The 20,228-nt window shown below is 40.1% G+C and overlaps 1 protein-coding gene across 7 annotated transcripts; it reads right to left on the reverse strand.

Moving 5' to 3' along the window:
• Positions 1-566: 566 nt before the first annotated feature.
• On the reverse strand, positions 567-18,709 carry MAZ (MYC associated zinc finger protein). Of its 7 annotated transcripts, none has more exons than XM_083376524.1 (7): positions 17,203-18,709; positions 14,712-14,798; positions 8,471-9,261; positions 5,129-5,192; positions 4,755-4,926; positions 2,698-2,905; positions 567-1,886 (listed from the first exon to the last, which is right to left on the reverse strand). In XM_083376524.1, the coding sequence occupies exons 1-6, from the start codon at positions 17,236-17,238 to the stop codon at positions 2,718-2,720; spliced, it is 1,338 nt and encodes a 445-aa protein (XP_083232650.1). In that variant the 5' UTR covers positions 17,239-18,709; the 3' UTR covers positions 567-1,886; positions 2,698-2,717. The 7 variants fall into 7 exon arrangements, with proteins under 7 accessions (XP_083232650.1, XP_083232649.1, XP_083232647.1 ...); XM_083376523.1 differs by having other exon boundaries at positions 14,712-14,801; XM_083376521.1 differs by lacking the exon at positions 17,203-18,709 and adding an exon at positions 16,361-16,583.
• Positions 18,710-20,228: the final 1,519 nt, after the last annotated feature.

Raw genomic sequence — 20,228 nt, forward strand, 5'->3', positions numbered from 1 at the left:
AATTATGCTTCGGATCCAAAGGAGCTCAGCAAGCTGATGTGGGAGGTTTGATGCAGAAAAATGTTTTCAGGGGGAAATCCTGCTTCCTCGGGAGAAAATTATATAAAATCTCTCGGTTCCAGCCTTTCATCAATGATTTATAAGCTGCCCAGGCTGCTGCAGGAGGGAGGACAAAAAGAGCCCACAAATTAACTCCAAGCACAGCAGAGCTCCAGTGCAGCATTTAACGGCTTGCCAGGGCACAGCAACTGCATCACACCACAGTTTCTGGCTCCAAAACATTCAGAATTGCTCTTTCTCCTATAAGGAAGGCTATGCCCACTAAGCCATAACCCAGAAAGCAGTCTCATGAGTAATTGGAAGAAATAAGGAAGTGGTTTAGGAACTCACTTAGAATGGAGATAGGCAACCTGATGTTTGATCCATTACACATTTTAAATACATATGAGAGGTCCCAAGATAATATGATAATAAAAGGAGGTGCGAGAGAAGCCAGGAACCAGGATACTTCCCCCCACGCCCACCAAGTGATACCAAAATAATCTGACAATAAATAGACACAAGTGTGGATTTTTCCCTTCAATTGTTTTACTAAAATCTTTTGCTGCTGAGACACAGATCCAGAAAGGGCTCACAGAAGAGGAAAGGATGGAGAGCGGGAAGGGCTTACGAGAGAAGGAACAGGGAGAGTGGATATAGGTGGACACAGCTTCATTACATTTGTGTTAACAACAAAAAAAACCCACAAAGGAGGGTTATTTTAAATGTCAGGGGATTTTTTTTTAATATATATATAATACAAAAAAGCGAGAGACTCTAACCCCGAACTGTGGGGGTCGCATGCAACAAGGGGGGGTGTTCAGCAGGTGGGGCATCAATGCTTGGTGCGAAGGGCTGATGCGCTTGGAACACGAATCACGAGAGAAGCTGAGGAAATGGAGCATTAAAAGACACCATGGAAGAATGAGGCGCTGGGCAAGGAGGGGAATTCAGAGCAGATTCTCAGCACGGAAATGGAGAACACTCCACACTGAAGCCACGGAGAAAGAAGTACAGCCCTTCTCCATCTCATCTCACTGCAGCCCCCACAACCCCAGCCATGAGCACAAGGCACCCAAGATGCCGTGATAATCCCAACCTGCACCCCCTTCTAACTTCTCTGTAGGCTCCCCAAGTTTTGTCAATCCCTCAACCAACCCCATTATTTCTAACTCAGTACTCCCTTCTCCTGCAATGTTGCTTACACTACGTCTCACAACTATGCCAGTCTTCAGTCCCCCTTGGTCTGTGAGCTGAGCTTACTAAGTCGTTCGGTCTCGTTGTTTCACTCTTTTTGTGTAGTTCCCTTGGGGGGGCCACAGGGGGCACTGCTGGAATAAGCAAGATCTACTTTGATAAAAAGACTATCGTTATTTGGCTTAGACCATGGACAACAGAAATGAAAGCATTTCCAGGACTGTTCCGAGAGCCACAAGTTAAAGAGTAACAGAGTAAGAGAGTCGATAAAATGAGGGTGCTCTCAAAACGCACAAAGTCCTTTCGTGGCCCTCTGAATAAGAGTTGCTTCATTGGCTGAGCAGATGCTTTCCCAGCTCCACTATTTTATGAGCACAGGCAGGGGGAAAAGAATGAATGAAACTGCCATTACATTAGAAACCCATATATGGCCAATGAGTATCCATCTGGGCTTGGAAGGCTCCAGCTGCCAGTGAGGGAGAGGGACGGGTCTGGGAGGGTTGGCTTCTGTCTCCCCACTCCCAGAAATCACCAGGGCTGTGTGGGGAGGGCTTGGCTCACAACCGAAGCTCCCTCCATGGGCAGCACCGTGACGGCAGCTGGAGGTGGAGCCGAGACGGCTGCAGCGAGGGGGCAGACCTCACCCGTACCTGTGGAGGAAGAGAAATAGAAAAGTCAGAGTGTTCATACCCAAACTCTTACTGTTATTGGCCCAAGCTTTCAACTTGCTTCCTACATCCTCTTATTACTACCTTAAACTAGTTCGGGTTTAATCATCCGGTTTGATGAGGTAAAGGAGAGATGCAGCTGTCCCTTCTCCAAAATACCCTATTTAGCCACAGACTGGTAGAATTTCTCTCTAAAAAGCTGAACAGATTAAGTATTTTAAGTCTGCGGTATGCTAATTAAATAGGCTGGCACTAACTGTTAAGCCTGAAGACAATATGGAAACTTGGTTTATCGCTTAAGTGCCTGGATTAGGAAACTGTAGAGTACAATATAAAATAAAATGGATCTGTCCAGGATGCAGTGCAAGCAACGGTCTGTAAAGGCAAAAAGAAGCTCAAACACTTACCAATGGGTTTGTATCTGCTGATAACATAAAGGTATTTGTTGATATCCCCAACCCTCCTGGTTTTAACATTAAAAAAACAACAACACAAATCCCGTAGAAAAATATTCAGATAAATACAACACTCAATGGACCATGTGTGGCTTTTTAAAAACTAGAGCTCAAATCCTGAAGATGAACCTGCAGGAAGATCAGTCAAATCACACTAGTCAGATACTGCTATACGCAGCACTTTAAACTGGCAAAGAGATGCTAAGTTAGGATGCAGCTGCCCCCAAGGAGCTGGGATTCTCCCTTTTCTCACTCAACATATAAGGATGCCTAAACAACCTTAGGGGGAAAATGGGCCTCCCCTCCCCCTTCCCAGGACAGAAGGAAGTGGCTCTTGCCTGGTGGCCCGGCCAGTGTTTCACCGCAGCGGTTGGCCCTCAGTGGCCGCGGCCCCTTCTCCTGCGTGCGTCTGCAGATGCCCGTTGAGCTGAGCTGGGGTCTTGCAGTGCACGCCACACAGCTTGCAAAGGAAACGCTCCAGCCGCGGGGCGGCTAGTCCATGGTCCTTGACCGCGTGGACCCTGAGGTAGGCCGCTGTGGTGAACCCTACGGGAGGGGGAGAAGGACAAAAACCAGCCAGGTCAGTGTCCGGCCTAGTGAAAGCGTTAACCCGGTGTCCTGCAATGCTTGGTTGTGCTTCATCTTAGAGGTGGCTGTGTCTTGAAACTTAGTGAAGGATCTATTGCAACAAGCTTCCCTAATTTCAGAGACAGCTTCTCATCCCAAAGACAGCTGTTTCTTGCCACCAAGCAGGTTATTACTGCACAAACAGCACATCCCACCCTAAGGGCAGCTGCATCTTGCTACTAAGGAAATCAATATAGTACAAATAACCTAAACCTCTTAACATAAAATCATCAAACCTTCAACAGAGACATTTTGGTAAGAGAATGTTAGTAGAATCCCCCTACAAGAGATTTATAATGTTGTATTTCTATTATTTAATTCACTACAAACTTCAGAGCTAAAATTGAATAAAAATTAATAATTAACTGCTATTTTATGTTTCCAAGATTCCAGATATATGAACATATAATTATAAATATATGGATAACACACATCAGTCAAAAATGTAATCCAGGAGATATAATAAAAGCACTGTTAAAACTTTTAAAAATTCCACAATTTTTAATTTGCACATTGTCCAATAATTTTAATGTATTAAGGCTATTGCATTGTCAAGATCATTTGGGATACTGATCTATCAGATGGATAGAGCGGAAACAGACACATCCACTGCAGATGCCTTTCAACCATTCTTAAAATTATTTCTTATCCACGTCTATCAATTCATTGGACTATATCCACAGAAATAAGAAGCATAATCTTTCACTTACACTGCATACTATAAATCTCTTCAGTGTCCTACAAAATGAAACTAAGGAAATGCTTTGATACATAAATGGGAGAAAGAAATACTGGGAACCATTTGTATTGCCCAGCAGTTTGCTTATTGTAAACAAATATAAATTGGCAGCCTGATTAACGCTTGTGTATTAAGAAAGTTTAGTTCACAATTTCCAAGGTGTATTATGGATAATCTTAACAGGCCACATCTGCATTTTTGCAGAACTGCTCATGGGCAACAAATTTGGTTCCATGTTTAAAGGTTTTTAATATCCTTTCCATAAGGCCTGAGTCATTTATATAAAGCTATTTAGCTGTATTCTAGTTGATGGAAATTAATTTAATTTAATTTAATTTATTGAGATTTTTATACCGCCCTTCTCCCAAAGGGACTCAGGGCGGTTCACAGGGCATAAATATAAACACCAATACAAACATTAAAAAATAATTAAATTAATGCCCAAGTTAAAACTTGGTTGGTGGGGAGCTTTTATGCAGCTTTTAAAAACATTTATGGAAATTTAGTAATATTCAAATAGGCTAGAAACTAGGAAACTAATTCTTGTACTGCATTAGGTTATGAAGCCAATGAGCTGACTTAAGCCGGTCATTCTCCCTCAGCTCTAGGAAGAAGGCAATGGCAACCCACTAACTGAAATGACTCACTCAGACAGTTGCCAGAAGTTGAAACTGACTTGAAGATACCCCCTTGAAAAAAAGGGAAAGTAATATCCAGAACAGAGATTAAATTGGGGTGGGGGCTGAGGCTGGGAATAGTACCCAGAAACAAAGTTGAACTTAAATTTATCTTCAAACAGGTTAGTCCAGAACAAAGAGATTTATGATTGAGATATTCCTGAAGAAAAGAGTGTAAGTGTAAAGCTTGAAAAACTAATTTACCTGGGATTAAATTCCAGTGAAACTGAATGAAACCTAAGAAAACCTGTACACATTTACATACAGGGCCTCTTAGCACATTTCAAAAAAGAGTAATATTTATATTTACAGTTAAGTTCAAATGTTACGCATCTGAGCCCTATTCTCTTACCTTTGTTGCACAGTTCACAGACATGATTCGGCCCTTGGCTGTGTACTTTCATGTGGTCTGTGATATAGGCAGCACTCAGCATCTTTCCACACACGTGACATGGGACCTTTTCCTCATGACGGACTGTGTGAGCACGTAGGCGATCCTTAGTGGCAAAAGCTGCTTCACAAGTCTGCAAAAATAGGAGCAAAGGAATCCTATGAATGAATGTTATATCCATTGGTCCATTGCTCAATGCATTTAACAACTAAAGACTAAAGTGCACATAAGGTGTTAAGGTGGAGATCATCTTTGCTCCCTGTTGCATCAGGAAGATTCCCCAGAACACTTGAGCATAAATAAATAGAACACAGTTATCAATGGAGAAAAAATACCTCACATTTGAAGGGTCTCTCTGTTGAGTGGACTTGTCGAACATGGCTGTTCAAATGGTCTGGCCTGTGGGAGGAAAGGAAAAAAAAGTAAGATGAAAAGTGGTTTTCTTATTCAATCTCTAAAAGGGGTTGGGGTGATCCTACTTATCCACCAAAAAAACCTTGTGTTGAGGAATATTTGGGGGAAGACTGGAATAACAGTGGTAAATTTATTTTGTAGTAGGATTTTATATATTTTTAAAAAACTTGGAAGAATCATGTACTTAACTGCTGCAAAAGCAGCACAATGCTGCTGAGTCCTTCGGGAGAAGGGCGGTATAAAAATTTAATAAAACTTAAACTTATAATAGGAACAGCCTTCAGAATTTTAGTTCCACTCTGGAAATTCTCATTATGTACAATACATACCACTAGTGGTGGAAAATACATGTTTGACACTTTAAAGAATTAACTAATGAGAATTTAGATAATTATATGCTGAGCAATTCATAAGAAATTAATCTGTTGGACTTATGGAAGGCCCATATCGAGCAAGTCTGGAAATCAGAATCCTGGATGTGACATTATGGTTTTCACGTGTCAGAACATTTACTATTAAAAATGAGACTGTTTAACTACACCTGGTTCAATTGGAACTAATTTCTGTAAGATTTTGCTTCTAGCATTCATAATAATGGGAACAATTTGTAAATAGATTCAAGTAGTGTCTGCTATAAATATTAAATAAAAGTAGGCAGGAGGGATTTATTGCAGACAGTGGTACATCCTGTTTTATGCAATTTCTTTTGCTTCAGACTATACTTGTATTTTGAATTCAATGACTGTCTTATTTAGCGACCATTTGCAATTATCACAGTAATGAAAAAGTAACTTAACCAGCTCAAACATTTATAGCCTTCACAGGTTTGTAAAGCAAAGAAAAACTGAAATAAGATCATAAGCACAGTTGCAGTTTCATTTAGTGACTCCATCCCTTAATGACTTAATTGCCAGTCCCAATTGTGGTTGCTAGAGGACTACCTTTAACAAATCTTTCTAACCCAGCAAGTATCAAAGGTATCAGACTTTTTTAATAGAAGTTTTTAATTATTATAAAGTGTTTAAAAATATTGAAGATATCTTGTATTTTTGAATCCAAAAGAATCAATTCCTTTTATAAAACAAACTGGTTTATAACTATTGGTTCTTTTTAAAAGGAGCTTTCCTTAAGTAAAATGTAATAATTGATCAACCTGGCAATTTATTTGGGATGCAAAATTACAAATGCTTGGCATTTGCAGAACATGAATATACTGTAAACATTAAAAATATCATATATTTAAAAAGCAAGCACATGGCTTCCATAGTGGGGGGAGGGGGAGTGAGGGCAGCAAATAGAAACCAAGGAAGTTTCTTGAGTACCAGCAACCTTTTTGATTGCTATTATCCATTTTTCCCTTGCCTTCCACATACAAGGTGCAACTTTTATTCAGTCTTTTTTTCCAAAACAGCCAGAAAAATTTAATATCCCTGTTAGTAGGCAAGTGAAAGCAACATAACTTTTAATTTTATTTGCTAAGACTTATCAGCCGGAACTATTTTTCCTGTGTATTTTTTTTTAATTCAACGTTTGTGGGAATGTCTGAAAATCACCAACCTGGTAAGCTTATTTGCATTTCTAAAGTGGAACACACATTCTTATTGTTTGGAACTTGCCTTTAGGGCAAGGATGTAAAAAAGTGTAGTTCATAAGCCATATGCATCTCATCAGCATCTGTCTGGTGGCCTCCAGAGTACGCAGGATCAAAACCGACTTCTTTGGTATATTTTGGAGTGATTTTAACAACCAAACACTTTAGAGGCAAAATCTTAGACCTGTTCAAAATCCCAATTTCCCTTTCCCTCTTGTGTCTTGTTTTGAATCCTGAGTCTTCCCCGCTTTTCAGTTCTAATTTTGAACTGAAGAAATTGTGCAGACTCTAGGTCTAAATACCGTTTGAGATTTCTCACTTCTGCTCATGCTAGTTTTAAATAATTTATTTTTCTTACAATCTATGCCCTAAATTAAGCAGTTTCAGTATTTTAGTCCAAGGTATTCCAGACTCTTGCTATTTTATAGTTCTATTTCTTCTGGGCAGGTGTTTGTTGAAATATCCCGGAGTGCCAAAGTATTTAAAACTTTTAACCACAGCACACTGACAAATATTTATAAGCTTGTTGCCAATACAGTACCATAATGTCATTACTTGATACACTTGCAAGGTTTTATTTCTGAAAATGTGGCATTTCCTTTTCCCACAAACTGACCACATGGTTTGCTGCTTGATCCAAGAATATTTTCTAATATGTAAAAATCAGACAGCCTGGAATCTTTTCAGACTGTCATTTTGAGGAAAATGTAAGGTATTCCATGTTAACATGCAATTCAGAGTTAAAAACAAAGATCTCCCCAAATGTAGTATGCTGGCAATGATAAATTTTGTTTCCCCCCACTTCCCATAACATTCTTAGTATAGACTTCTTTATTTGGAGAAATTCTAAGTCATTTACTACCTAAAGAGCAAGGTTTTTTTAGAATGTCTTTGAAGAATTGTTTCAAACTGTATCAAGCTGACGAGGTAATTTCACAGGTAATATCAAAATGAGTATGCATTGGAATGAGATTAAAATGTTTTTTCCCCATTTCTTTTTAAATTCAATAGATCTTTTGTTTTCTGAGGTTCCAAACCTAATTCTTAAGCCTGCCAAGGCATTTCAATTCACTTTCGGTGTCTTGTGCACATAATAATCAGAAAACTGCCTGAGAGATTCTTTTATGTCAGAATCCAACGGAACTATGGCAAGAATTGGGAAGCTTTCCAAGTTAAGGTTGCACATTGTCACCTGTAGCCACACCAAGGAGAAATATGTTCTCACATTTGTTCACTATTTTTCTCTCAGCTGCTATTTATATAGAATAAGGAAATTGTTGCTAAGGTTAATGATGAAAAGAAAGCAAAGATTTCCTAAGGAGTTGACTATTATGGAGACCCATAGAACTAAGTGTCTACCAGTGTCTCTTAGAATGTTATGTAAAGATATATGGGGAAGTTAATAAAGGAGGGGGGCCTGGTCTGGCCCACAGACCTGCCTAGATGATTTGGGAACTTGCACTCCTATATTATTATGCCTTCGTAAGTCAGTTTGGCATGTGGTATGTGTATTTGTCTTTACCAAAAAGGGGAACTATTTTTCTCACATTTCTCGTGCAAACACTTTAAAAATTCCCATATGAACTGCATCGGGAGAAGGGCGGTATACAAATTAAATAAAATAAAATAAATAAATAAATAAATCCTCCCTGAACCCTCAACTCCCTCATACCGAGAGAAACTCTTCCCACAGTGGCTGCAGATGTACGGCTTGTGCACAGCACCATCATGTGAACGGACATGATAGCTCATGCGGTCCTTCCGTTTGAACCGTTGCTGGCAGACAGGACATTGGTAGGGCTTCTCATCTGAATGTGACAACTTATGCCGATTGAGATGGTAGACATCCCGGAAGGCTTTCCCACACATCTCACAAGCATGGTTCTTCCGGATACGTTTGCCTGATGCTGTAGTGGTCACTAGGCCTGCACCTGACCCTGCTGTGTTTCCAGTACCCTCAGCAGGGGCAGGTGTTGCTGGGGCTGTACCACCGATGGCAGAAACGCTAAGCAAGCTGAGGGGAACCATAGTGGGCATCTTCATGGTTGTGGGTCCAGCGCGAGAAGCTTTTGCTCCTGTGTGTATAGCTTCATGACGCCGCAGGTTGTAGCCATTCTTGAATTCTTTAGCACACAAGGAGCAGATGTAGGGCCCTTTACTCTTCGGTTTCTTCTGGGCCTCAGCTGCCTGTGGGTTGGCAGGAGCTGCCTGTGGGGTAGGGGCTTGCGTGGTCTGAGTGGATGGCACTACCTGCCCACTCCCACCTTCGGAGGCAGAAGGCTGCTGCTGTTTCAAGGCAGCTGTATCTACTGTGGAAGCAGCTGGTGCAGAAGCAGTGGCAGCAGCAACCACAGCAGCTGCAGCTGCTGTTTCTTGTGCTGCAGCCAAAACAGGCAGGAGGTCCACTTGGAGGGACTCCGCAGGGGTAGTTGTCTGTTGGGGAGGAGCAGTTGTGGTGGCAGTCTGAAAAAAGAGAGATTGTATAATTGAGTAACATAGTGATGAACAATGAAGTCTGAAACCCTACAGTAATCTAGCAACTTAAATACAAAGCTAAGTAAATTCTCACTTCAAAAGCAAGCATAGTTTTTCCTAGCAAAAAGAGCTGGATTAATCAATATGCAGCATGTGCTACTAAGCAAAATAAAAGCAAATTAGTTTTTAATATACCAATATTTGAGAGTTCCATCATGTGGAGAATTTCCCTTTTCTGCTCCCAGAATGTATTACAATGTCCCACTACTGAGACTAAAATAGTTTCCTTGTTGCATAACAGATAAGTGACACAGTGTGTGTATTTAAAATTGATTGTTTACAAATATAAGGAACAAAATCAGCACCTGTGAAATATCCGTGGAATAAGAGTAGAAGAAAAGTAGCTGGCTTTTGTCTATGACAGTGCAGTGGAGGGAGTAATTCCACAGTTCAGCAGAAAGATATTGTGATATGTTGAGTTCTATCCCATTTGTTTTCCAGAGAATGTCTTTCTCTACACTAAACAGAGGTGATCAGTTTTAATGTGTGCACAAACAACTGTCATCTAGACTTAAGGGTATATAGATGTGCAAATGCCCAAATGATGCTTTTATGTTTTAATACCTGCAAGGCAGAACAATCTCATTTTTCTTATGGTTTTCCTTCAGTACTATGTATTAGAGATTAAGTCCATGTAGTAGTACTCTCTAGAAATGAATGCTTTTGACTAGGTTGAACTTTCCAATTATACTTTTGCCAATGGTTGGGAATTTCTATGTACTGTACTGTACTGTGAAGTGAAAATACAGGCATCCTAAAATGTGAAAAAAACTGTAGCAGTTTATAATTATTTTTCTTTTTAAACAATGCCTACCACTAGTTTAGCTTCCTGGAGGAATCACTTTAATTTTACCTTGATGTTCTCAGCACTGCAGAAATGTTCATTCACAGTGATAGGGAGCATATTTTCATTTTTTTAAGACAGACCTGCTTCTAATTTATCCTGAAGAATTACAGTAATAAAATTTAACTTAAAATATTTATTTTTAAATGATACTGAACAGTGATCTCTCTTGCAGCACATATTACAGTTTTCTTAGTATAAAACTAATTATACTCTCTCAAGTCTGTGCTGTTAAATAAGTTTCTGAGTCAGTTTCAAAAACTATTTTTTAAATTAAATCAACCTTGAAACCGCTTCCATAAAAATGACCACCCTGTTGCTCAAACATGCTTGCTTTCACAATTTCAGAAAATTTATAGGCAAAATCAGTAAGGGAAGGCCTACCCTCTTCCTCAGAAGCATCAGATGATCAGCTATTACAAGGTAGATTTATAGAACCCATCTAGGAAAAATTTAGTTGCATTTTAAAATGCATGATTATCCTCAATCATGCATATTTCAATAAGTTTATCTAATTTCTCTCTAGTTGCCCAGAGCATGGAGTTCTGAGATTACAGCACTGCTAAAATTAAACATAAACATATATATATATATATATATGAACGATTCCTAGGTTTCAAAAATCAATCAATTCTAACAAAAACATGTAGATACTGTTGTCATATTTAGGCATTTTATTTTGCCTTTCATACTTACAAAAGAAGTGCATCTTCACACCACAAGGTATAAATATTATGTTCTGCATATTATCTGTACTGCTGATTAAAATGAAGGGCAGAAGTATAGTCCAGACAATCCAAGGTATAAGTGAACAGTGATACTGCCATACCTATCTCAAAGACAGATTCTCAGTATTATAGTGATTGCTCTAACCACTCAACAGAAAGCATGGAACAGGAACTATCATATAGTTTAACTTTTCTAAGACATATGTAGGATTGAACATATAAACTTGTGAAAAAGTAGAGAAAAATGCCGCTTATTAGATTTATATATATATTCTTGTTTGTGATATAATAATCTTGTGATATAATAATCAATATACAAGGCATTCAGAAAGTTTTCAAACTCCCTTCACTTTTGATTCTATAATTGTTGAAATTCATTTTTTCTCATTAATCTACACTCAGTATCCCATAATGAGAAAGTGGATACGGAATTTTAGAAACGTCTGTAAATTATTAAAAAGAAAAAAAAACACCCTGAAATATCAGATTGGCATAAGTATTCAGACCCTTTGCAACAACACTTGAAACCTAGCTCAGGTGCCCCCCATTTCTCTTAATTGTTGCTGACATGTTTCTACACCTTGATTGGAGTCCGCCTGTGGTAAATTAAATTGATTGGACATGATTTGGAAAGGCACACACACAGCTGACAATGCATGCTGTAGCAGAGCAAAAGCCATGAGGTCAAAGGAATTGCCTGTAGAGCTCAGACAGGATTATTGCAAGGCACAGATCAGGGAACCTCTATAATAAAATTTCTGCTGCACTGAAAGTTCCTACAAGCACAGTGGCCTCCATAATTCTCAGGACCATCTGCTGCCGGGAACAAATTCCCATCGTCCAGTACGCTCACACAGAGAAGGCCTCCTCAGGGTACCGTCAGCTAGGCAATGTCGGCTGGCGACCCCCAGGGGGAGGGCCTTCTCTGTGGGAGCGCCAGCCCTGTGGAACCAGCTCCCCCCTGAGCTTCGGATGGCCCAAAATCTCCAATCCTTTCGCCGCGGCCTCAAAACACTCCTTTTCCACCAGGCTGACCTGGACTGACAGGCATTTTAATTAATTATATTTAGAATTTTTAATTTATTTTTAGTTTTTAATTTTAATTTATTGCACAGATGATTTTAATTTTATTTTTATCTTGATTTCTGTACTTATTATATGTTTTGTTGTTAGCCGCCCTGAGTCCTTCGGGAGATAGGGCGGGATATAAATCCCATCAATCAATCAATCAATCAATCAATCAATCAATCAATAAATAAATGGGAAAAGTTTGGCACAACCAGATCTCTTCCAAGAGCTGGTCACCCGCTCAAACTGAGCAATCAGGGGAGACCGACCTTAGTAAGAGAGGTGACCAAGAACCCAAAGGTCATTCTGAGTTCCAGAGATCCTGTGTGGAGGTGGGACAGAGTTCCAGAAGGACAACCATCACTGCAGCCCTCCACCGATCTGGGTTTTATGGCAGAGTGGTTAGATAGAAGCCTCTCCTCAGTGCAAAACACATGGAAGCCCAAATTTGCAAAAAAGCAACTGAAGTACTCTCTGACTATGAGGAACAAGATTCTCTGATCTGATGGAACAAAGAATGAACTGTTTGGCCTCAATTCTAAATGTTATGTCTGGAGACAAGCAGGCATCGCTCCTCACCTGCCCAATATCACCCCAACAGTGAAGCATGGTGGTGGCAGCATCATGCTGTGGGGGTGTTTTTCAGCAGCAGGGACTGGGAGTTTAGTCATGGTTGAGGGAAGGCTGAATAGTGCAAAGTACAGGAATATCCTCAATTAAAACCTGTTCCACAGCACTCAGGACCTCAGACTGGGCCAAAGGTTCACTTTCCAACATAACAACAATCCTAAGCACACAACCAAGACAACACAGGAGTGGCTTAGGGGCAACTCTGTGAATGAGTGGCCCAGTCAGAGGCCTGACTTGAACTCTATTGACCATCTCTGGAGAGACCTGAAAATGGCTGCACACCGAGGGTCGCCATCCAACCTGACTGAGCTTGAGAGGATTTGCAAGGAAGAATGGTAGAAAATCCCCCCAATCCAGATGTGCAAAGCTTGTCACATCATAACCCCAAAGACTCAAGGCTCTCATTGCTGCCAAAAGTACTTCAACAAAGTAAAGTAAAGTAAAGGGTCTAAATACTTATACCAATGTGATTTTGCTGTTTTTTCCTTTTTAATAAATTTACAGACATTTCTAAAATTCTGTTTTTACTTTATCATTATAGGATACTGAGTGTAGATTAATGAGAAAAAAAATAAACTTCAAAAACTGTAGAATCAGGCTGCAGCATAACAAAATTGATAAAAGTGAAGGGGTCTGAATACTTTCTGAATGCACTGTAGGTGTCCAGATCAGACATTTTTTGTAACTTTGAACGAGTTAATTTTATTTGGAAATAAATCTCAATACGTTCAGCAAGATATAGTCATGAAACATGCAAAGAAATATTGTCACTAAAATGATATAATTACGGTAACATGCCTTAGAAAAAAAATGACCATAAAACGCTACATAATCTTTGACCTACAATTTCAGAAAATGATGTTAGCTATATTATTAACAAGTAGGTTTTAGTGCTTTATAAAGAAAAAATATATTTAAATATAATCTTTAAAAAGCAAAACAATTTATTGACATAGAGTATGCCAATCTCACTTGCTTCTGTGTCCATGACAAAAGATGGCAAAATGGTAAGATAAGCAATTCTAAGTCTTTCAAAATTACAGTTGTAACGGGGGGGGGGGGGGGGAGAGGAGGGAGCCCCCTCTTTCCATAGTCCTAAACATGGGTGCAAATTGCTACTTGTTCTTGTGGGATACAAATAAAAATCCAAAGCAATCAAGCCACAAAATGAAGAGAAAAAGTGGGTAGACTTTTGACTTATCCCTGAAAAAACTGGCATCTCAGCTACAAGGTCAAAGATAGCAACCTGTGTTTCATGCTATTTATCTACTATAAGCAGTAAAGGCATGGATGTTTATGTTTATGCCTGCTTGGTAAATGAAGCTCCAAGTGACTGCAAGACTTACGTGACGAAGCTATTCCAGATGTATTGTGTTTTGGGATACATCATCTCAAACCATGTTTGGATAGTAAGTACACGGAAGCATTTTTTTCCTAGGGCTGAGCAACACTCATCTGTCAGACATCTGTCAGCATCAAACGTTTTGCATTTTCCAGAAATACAGTACCATTTTTATGCAGATTGGCTTTATTTTTAAATAATCATGAGGAAATCTTAGGGTGCAGTTATACTGGGAGTTAGGCCCCATTGAATACTTTAATCTTTACTTTAAAAAGCAGAACAAATCCAAAATGATGGGTCAAACTTTTTTTTCTGTTCAATCCTGTCCAATACTCAAGACTGTCTGAATTAGTCTCTGCAGTTTTTTTGGCAAGGTTTTTAGAAGTGGTCTGTCATTGCCTCTTTTCCTAGGGCTGCAAGAAATGACTAGGCCAAGATTATTCAGCTGGCTTCGTGCCTAAGGAGGTCCTAGTTTCTAGCCTGATGTTTTAACCACTACACTAAACTGACTCTCACCAGTTTTATTAGTCTTGGCCTAATCATTATTTCAGAGCCAACAGTATCAAAATGAAAGTGACTTTAAATAATGACTAGATTATTATAAAACTCATTTATAGCAACAGCAACAACTTTCAATAAAAGTCTTGCAAAGGGTACGATTACTTCTGATATACATAAAATCTAATCTGCAATAGTGAGACGGTTGCTTCTAGCAATTGTTTTCCAAAGAATCACTTGATTTTCCTTTATTGCCTAAATAGCTCACCTGGAAAGGACTTTGACTACAGCCCTGAGCAGCAAAAAATCTTGACTGGATTTCAGACCCGACCTGTAGAGGATTCTGAGTATGACTCTGCTAAAAAAACAAAATAAAGATCAGGGAATTTTAATAAAAAAATAACTCTTATGACAGGCAACTGCAAGAGTTAAATTCAAAAACCAATAGAGAGAAATAACTTAGTGATTCCACAGGAAAGCTGATTTAAACTGGAAGAGGAGCTCATTATAAAAAATAAAATACCTTAAACCAGGTGGCAACATGACCCTTAGAAAGGATAAAATATAAATACAAATATACCGTAACTGCTGTAAAGATCAGAAACCATTTTTATACCCTTTTCTTTCCTTCATTTTTTCTTTGCTATTTATCACTTTTCTTTTACCTTAAATTTCTCTTTAAATTTGAGTTGTTTTTACCTTATAAAAAGGCTTCTTTAATAAAAATATTTTTGAAAATGTCAGCCATATTGAATTTTTGGATTGGGAGAAAGCTCAAACTTTTCTTCATCTGAGCTAAGTAATTTTAAGCACTGTATGCAAGTATGAACAAATTATGAATACATTGCGAAATTGAGTTGGAAATGAAAAAAATAGCAGGAAAAAAAAGAATTTATAACATTAAGTACATCAATTAGCATTCAAATTCAAATCACATGAAACAGCATGGTGTCAAAACAGATAGTTGATTATGTTTGCAGCCAAAATAAATTGAGATTCTATCTAGAATACTAGAGTTGTATGAAAATGTTCTGTAAGGAGACCAGAAAAGATAACTGGTAGCAATAGATATAGGCAGTCACTGTATATGTATGTGCCTTACATTTCTGAAGTATAGAATAAAGGCTATGATGGGGGAAGATAAAGAGAAAGCTGCAGATGAAGTTGAGGTGTAGTGTATGAAACTTAAGAAAACAGTTTAAAGGAGAATTATTTAGAAGTGGTTTGAAAACTGAGTGGTGGTCTATCTGAAAAATAGAAGGCCTTGATTGTCTTCTGCAGAGAAATTTCTGATCAGAAAGAAAAGGTACTGGAAAGAAATACAGCATTTCTTTTGGGGGAGCATATAACAGGAAAAGGCTAGTCTTTGCTGATAAACACTGAAAACTGAGGTTCAAGGAATTAAAGGTGGTAGCAAATTAAGGCAAATAGTTAAAGGTGGTGGAAAAAAGACTTTGAAGCAAATACAATCAACTGACTTGAGGCCTCTGAGCCATATGCACATTTTTGTCCCAAAACACTGGGGAGTAAAGGAATGGAAGAGACGTGCCTCTTATTAGGCATATCTACATCTATTTATATAATATTAACTATTTATTGGCAAAACGGCAGAATCCAGGATTTACATGTATGTTTGAAACTGTTGGGGAATGGACTAAAACAGGCTTAAATAATTACCAAAGGGGAACAAATTAAGACAACTCAACGGAGTGAAGAAAGGACAGCATGTCAAGGCAAGTCCAAGGCAACACACCTGGGGGTGGGGTTTGACCACACACCCCAATTCACCCCAAATGTTGGAAAGTTAAATAAATGGAGTCAATATGCCTCTTCCCAGTGATGTCTATAGCTCTCTATTACTAGGTCAGATGGAAGACTTGGGGATTTTTCTGCATTATCCTATGGCAGACCACCTACCCTTGAGAGTTCATACCAAAAAACATGAGAGGAAACAGGTGGAAAATTCACACTACACCTGTTGGCCCCAGAAGGTAGTCCATAGCCACCCCCTACCGTAAGTGCATGCGCTTGAGGGCAAGCAAATACTGGGGACCGGAAAAGAAGAAGGAAGCACCTTTTGAGCATGAGTGGCCAAGTTCAAACTAACGCGGGGCGGAAACCCCTGGGATACCGGCCTGACAAGCAGGGAGCCAACACGGAGAAGGGGCATGATATTGGCAGAGGGTGGTGGGAGCGTGGAGGGAGCGGGAAAAGGGAGGGTTACGCGCGTGTGGCAAAACTAGGGCGAGGCGACTAAGGCGCGCCTATCTTGGGGGGCATTTTGGAAAGACAGCTCCCTCGGAGCGGGGCTGAGGAGGCACCGAGGTAGCAACTGGCAGAGGAAAAAGGTGGGGGAGCAGCGCGAGGGGCTGGGCAGAGCAAGCGCGAGAGGGAGGTGACCGTTGGCGGGGGGGGGGGGAGAGAGAAGCGCGAGGGGCTGGGCACAGCGAGCGTAGAGAGCGAGGGGGTAGAGGGAGCGCAAGGCAACGCTGGGCGGAGGGAGGTGACCGTTGGGGCAGCGCGAGGCGGACGGTGGAGGGGGGGAGCGCGTGCCGAGTGCGCCCTGCTGGCCCGCGCGCGCAAGGGCCCCCGCCCGCTGAGATTCCCGAGGGGAGGGGCGGGGCAGGGAGGGTGTGAGTAGGGAGCCTAGAGCTGCAGCTTGCGCTCTCTTGTCCTTCCCTGCTCGCGCTCCCCCCCCCCTTTTTTTTTTGCGGAGAAGGGAGGGGGAAGGTGGAGGGGAAAAAAAGGGGGGGGGTTACCTGGAAGATGAAGCTGCTCCAGTTGCTCGGGTCCATGGCGGCGGTAACGAGCGGGGGAGGGGGTTCGGCTCGGCGAGAGGGGGGGTCGGGAAGGGAGGGGGGAGCGAGTGGGGAGCAGCAGCAACGTCGCGCGGGCGGGGGGAGTGAGGTGGGAGGGGGGATAGAGCGAGGAGGCAGCGGCGCGAGGATTCCTCGGCGCGCACGCTGATTGGCCCCTTCTGCGCGCGCGCGCGCGTGCGTTCCCCCCCCCCCGCGCCACAGCGTTTCTGAGCGGGAGGGGGAAAGGAGGGGTGTGGAGAAGGCGGCAGGTAGTGATTGGGTGGGGCTGTAGTGCTCGCTCCCGACGTGCGGGGAACCGTACAAGGGATCCCACGTGTGGTGCCTGCTGATTGGGCGGACTGGCGAGCGCTGTGACCGTAGGGCTCATTCTTTTAAAGACTAAAGTTGATTGGCCAATGCCAAGACGGCCGCGCGCGAGTAACGGTTGTCTGTCTCTTCGCCGTTATTTTTTTTTTTCTTATCTGAGTGACATGGACCCGTTTTACAAAATGGCCGCCAGACTTGATCTTTTCACCTTCTAATTTGGTTACATTTTTGCTGCCAGCCGTCCATATTATTCGGCTTTACATCGATTTAATCTTTACTGGAAAAAGCGCGACAAGGATTAACGAAGTCCATATTAGCCTGTTAAGTTTAAATTATTGTATTGACCAGTAAAGAGCTCCATTGCAGAGGACAAGTACCTTATAATGTAAAGTATACATGTACCTTGCGTTCTGAGAAGCTGTAACACGGGATTTTTTCTTCTAACCAACCTATTCAGGAAGCATAGTACCTTCCTCTCTTGTAATTTAGACAGTATACAAAATAAAGCATTATCAATGTTTAAATAATAGACAAATTGATTTAAAAATTATTGGGGGAAAAACAAGTTAAGTGATCTTGATTCTAGCAGTGTTACCCTATAAATGCCTGGGTGAAAAGGTATCTCTTAACTGATGAGCCAAAGATAGCTTTAGGCAAGCCAATACAGGTACTCAATTTACGACCAAAATTGAGCACAAAATTTATGTTTAAGTGAGTTTTGCCCCATTTTACAACTTTTCTTGCCACTTCAAGTGAATCACTGCAGTTGTTAAATTAGTAACGGTTAACTGAATCTGATTTCCTCATTGACTTGTCAGGTAACAAAATGAGAGTCCTTGTCTTCAGGATACTGCAACCATCATAAATGAGTGAATTGTCAAGCATCTGAATGTAAATCACTTGCCCATGGAGATGCTAAGTGAGAAAAACTGTCAGAAGTCAATTTTTGCAGTTATGTAACATTGAACAGTCACTAAACAAACTGTTGTCAGTGGAAGACTACCTATACCTCCAATGAAAATAAATTTCCACTGATGGATAACTGTTGGGCCATAATTGAGTGCATTTTTAAATACTTTATTTTAACTATTTTTACCTGCTCCCTGGATAGAAAAATGGGATATAAATCATTGTGAAAAACAATAAGCAAGATAGATCCAATGTTTTAAACTGATTTTTTTTCTTTTTGTATACTACTGCATGCCCCTTTGGTGAAGTGGTTAAGGAATCAAGCTAGAAATCAGGAGTTGTAGTGCCACCTTTTTTGCACAAAGCCAGCTGGATGACCTTGGGCCAGTCCTTCTCTTTCAGCCCTCAGTAGAAGGCATTAGCAAGCCAATTCTGAAAAAAAGAAAATTGCAGGGACTTATCTAGGCAGTTTCCAAGACTCGGACACAATTCAACAGAAGAAAAAAAGGAATTCAAGAAAAATGGAGTAGAAAATGGAGTATTAAGTATTAATAAGCAATAGTAGATATGCTACTCCAGAGCTGTGAGAGCTGCATAACAGAACTTAAAGCTAGAGCTCTGAACAGGTCTTTATATATTGCCAAAGTTTGCTGGAAATTTGTCATTTTTTACATTGAAAGATAATTTATTTCTAGTGAACAATAACCTAAAATAAAATATTTCTTTACACTTGAAAAAAATTGCAATTCTGATTTTCACTTATTTTACTTTTGTTTGCTTTCTTCTAAGGAAATCCAGTGATATATAGTCCCTGAATTCATACCTGCCATGCTGAAATTTAACAGGATTGCCATGTTGGGAAAATATATATGGCTACTGACCACAACAAAGAGATCCAAGTATAATGACTTGCCATGATGTGCATATTTAGCCATGGTTAAATCATGGTTTAACTTGACCTGAACCCTTTTAGTAGTTCTCAAACCAATTAACATCACTGGATTAGGATATGCTCCCAATCTTCTAATACTGATAAGTTTTTGTATTTATTACTTTGAATTGCATGCAGTACAAAATATTTAATGAAGTCTTCAAAATCCACTTCACCACAGTCCAGATAAGCTGTTTTCACACAGCATCTTGGATCACAAATTGCTTTTGTATGTGGTTATTTTATGACATGGTATGTTGATCAGAAAGCTGTACTGTATTGAATAAAACCACATCCTGCAGATATAATCCTTGGATATCTTCAAAGGAAACAAATAATGCGCATGTTATCAGGCCAGTGTCCACATACATAATTCACAGCTGACAGGATGCAAGAGAGAAATAATGGTGGCATTTTTGTGATCCTCTCATCATGCACGTATCATTTTGATATCACGGGCTTGCTACAAATGCTCATCCATTTTTGATACAACCATTTTCTGTGGACTGATCACCATATCGTTTCCAGTTGTTGCAGATATTTTCTTAGTTGTCAGGTTTCCAAATTCTGCCCTGGCAGCTTCTAAAAACCTTGTTTTAAAAGCACATCAAAATACAAGCTCGGCATTTCTTTATACTTATCTGGTCTGAGCAAATTAGATATCTTTCTAGTGACTAGAGTTTATCTTATCAGATTATTACCAGATGACAATAAAAAGTGCTTTCATTGCAGTTGTACAATCCAGATGTATGCATATTTACAGTATTCAGTAATATTTATGACCAAATATAACGAATTGATGCAATGTGCTGAAACATAC

The sequence above is a fragment of the Vipera ursinii genome, assembly GCF_947247035.1.
Source record: "Vipera ursinii genome assembly, chromosome: Z".
Classification (NCBI taxonomy): Eukaryota; Metazoa; Chordata; class Lepidosauria; order Squamata; family Viperidae; genus Vipera; species Vipera ursinii.

Coding starts and splice junctions, on each gene's coding strand:
- MAZ (XM_083376520.1), bottom strand. CDS start 16,528: ATGCTCAAAAGGTGCTTCCTTCTTCTTTTCCGGTCCCCAGTATTTGCT. Junction 9,262..14,711: donor GTAGTCAAAGTCCTTTCCAG/GTGAGCTATTTA, acceptor CTCTTTTTTCAG/ACTGCCACCACAACTGCTCC. Junction 2,906..4,754: donor CTGTGAACTGTGCAACAAAG/GTAAGAGAATAG, acceptor CCCCTCCCGTAG/GGTTCACCACAGCGGCCTAC.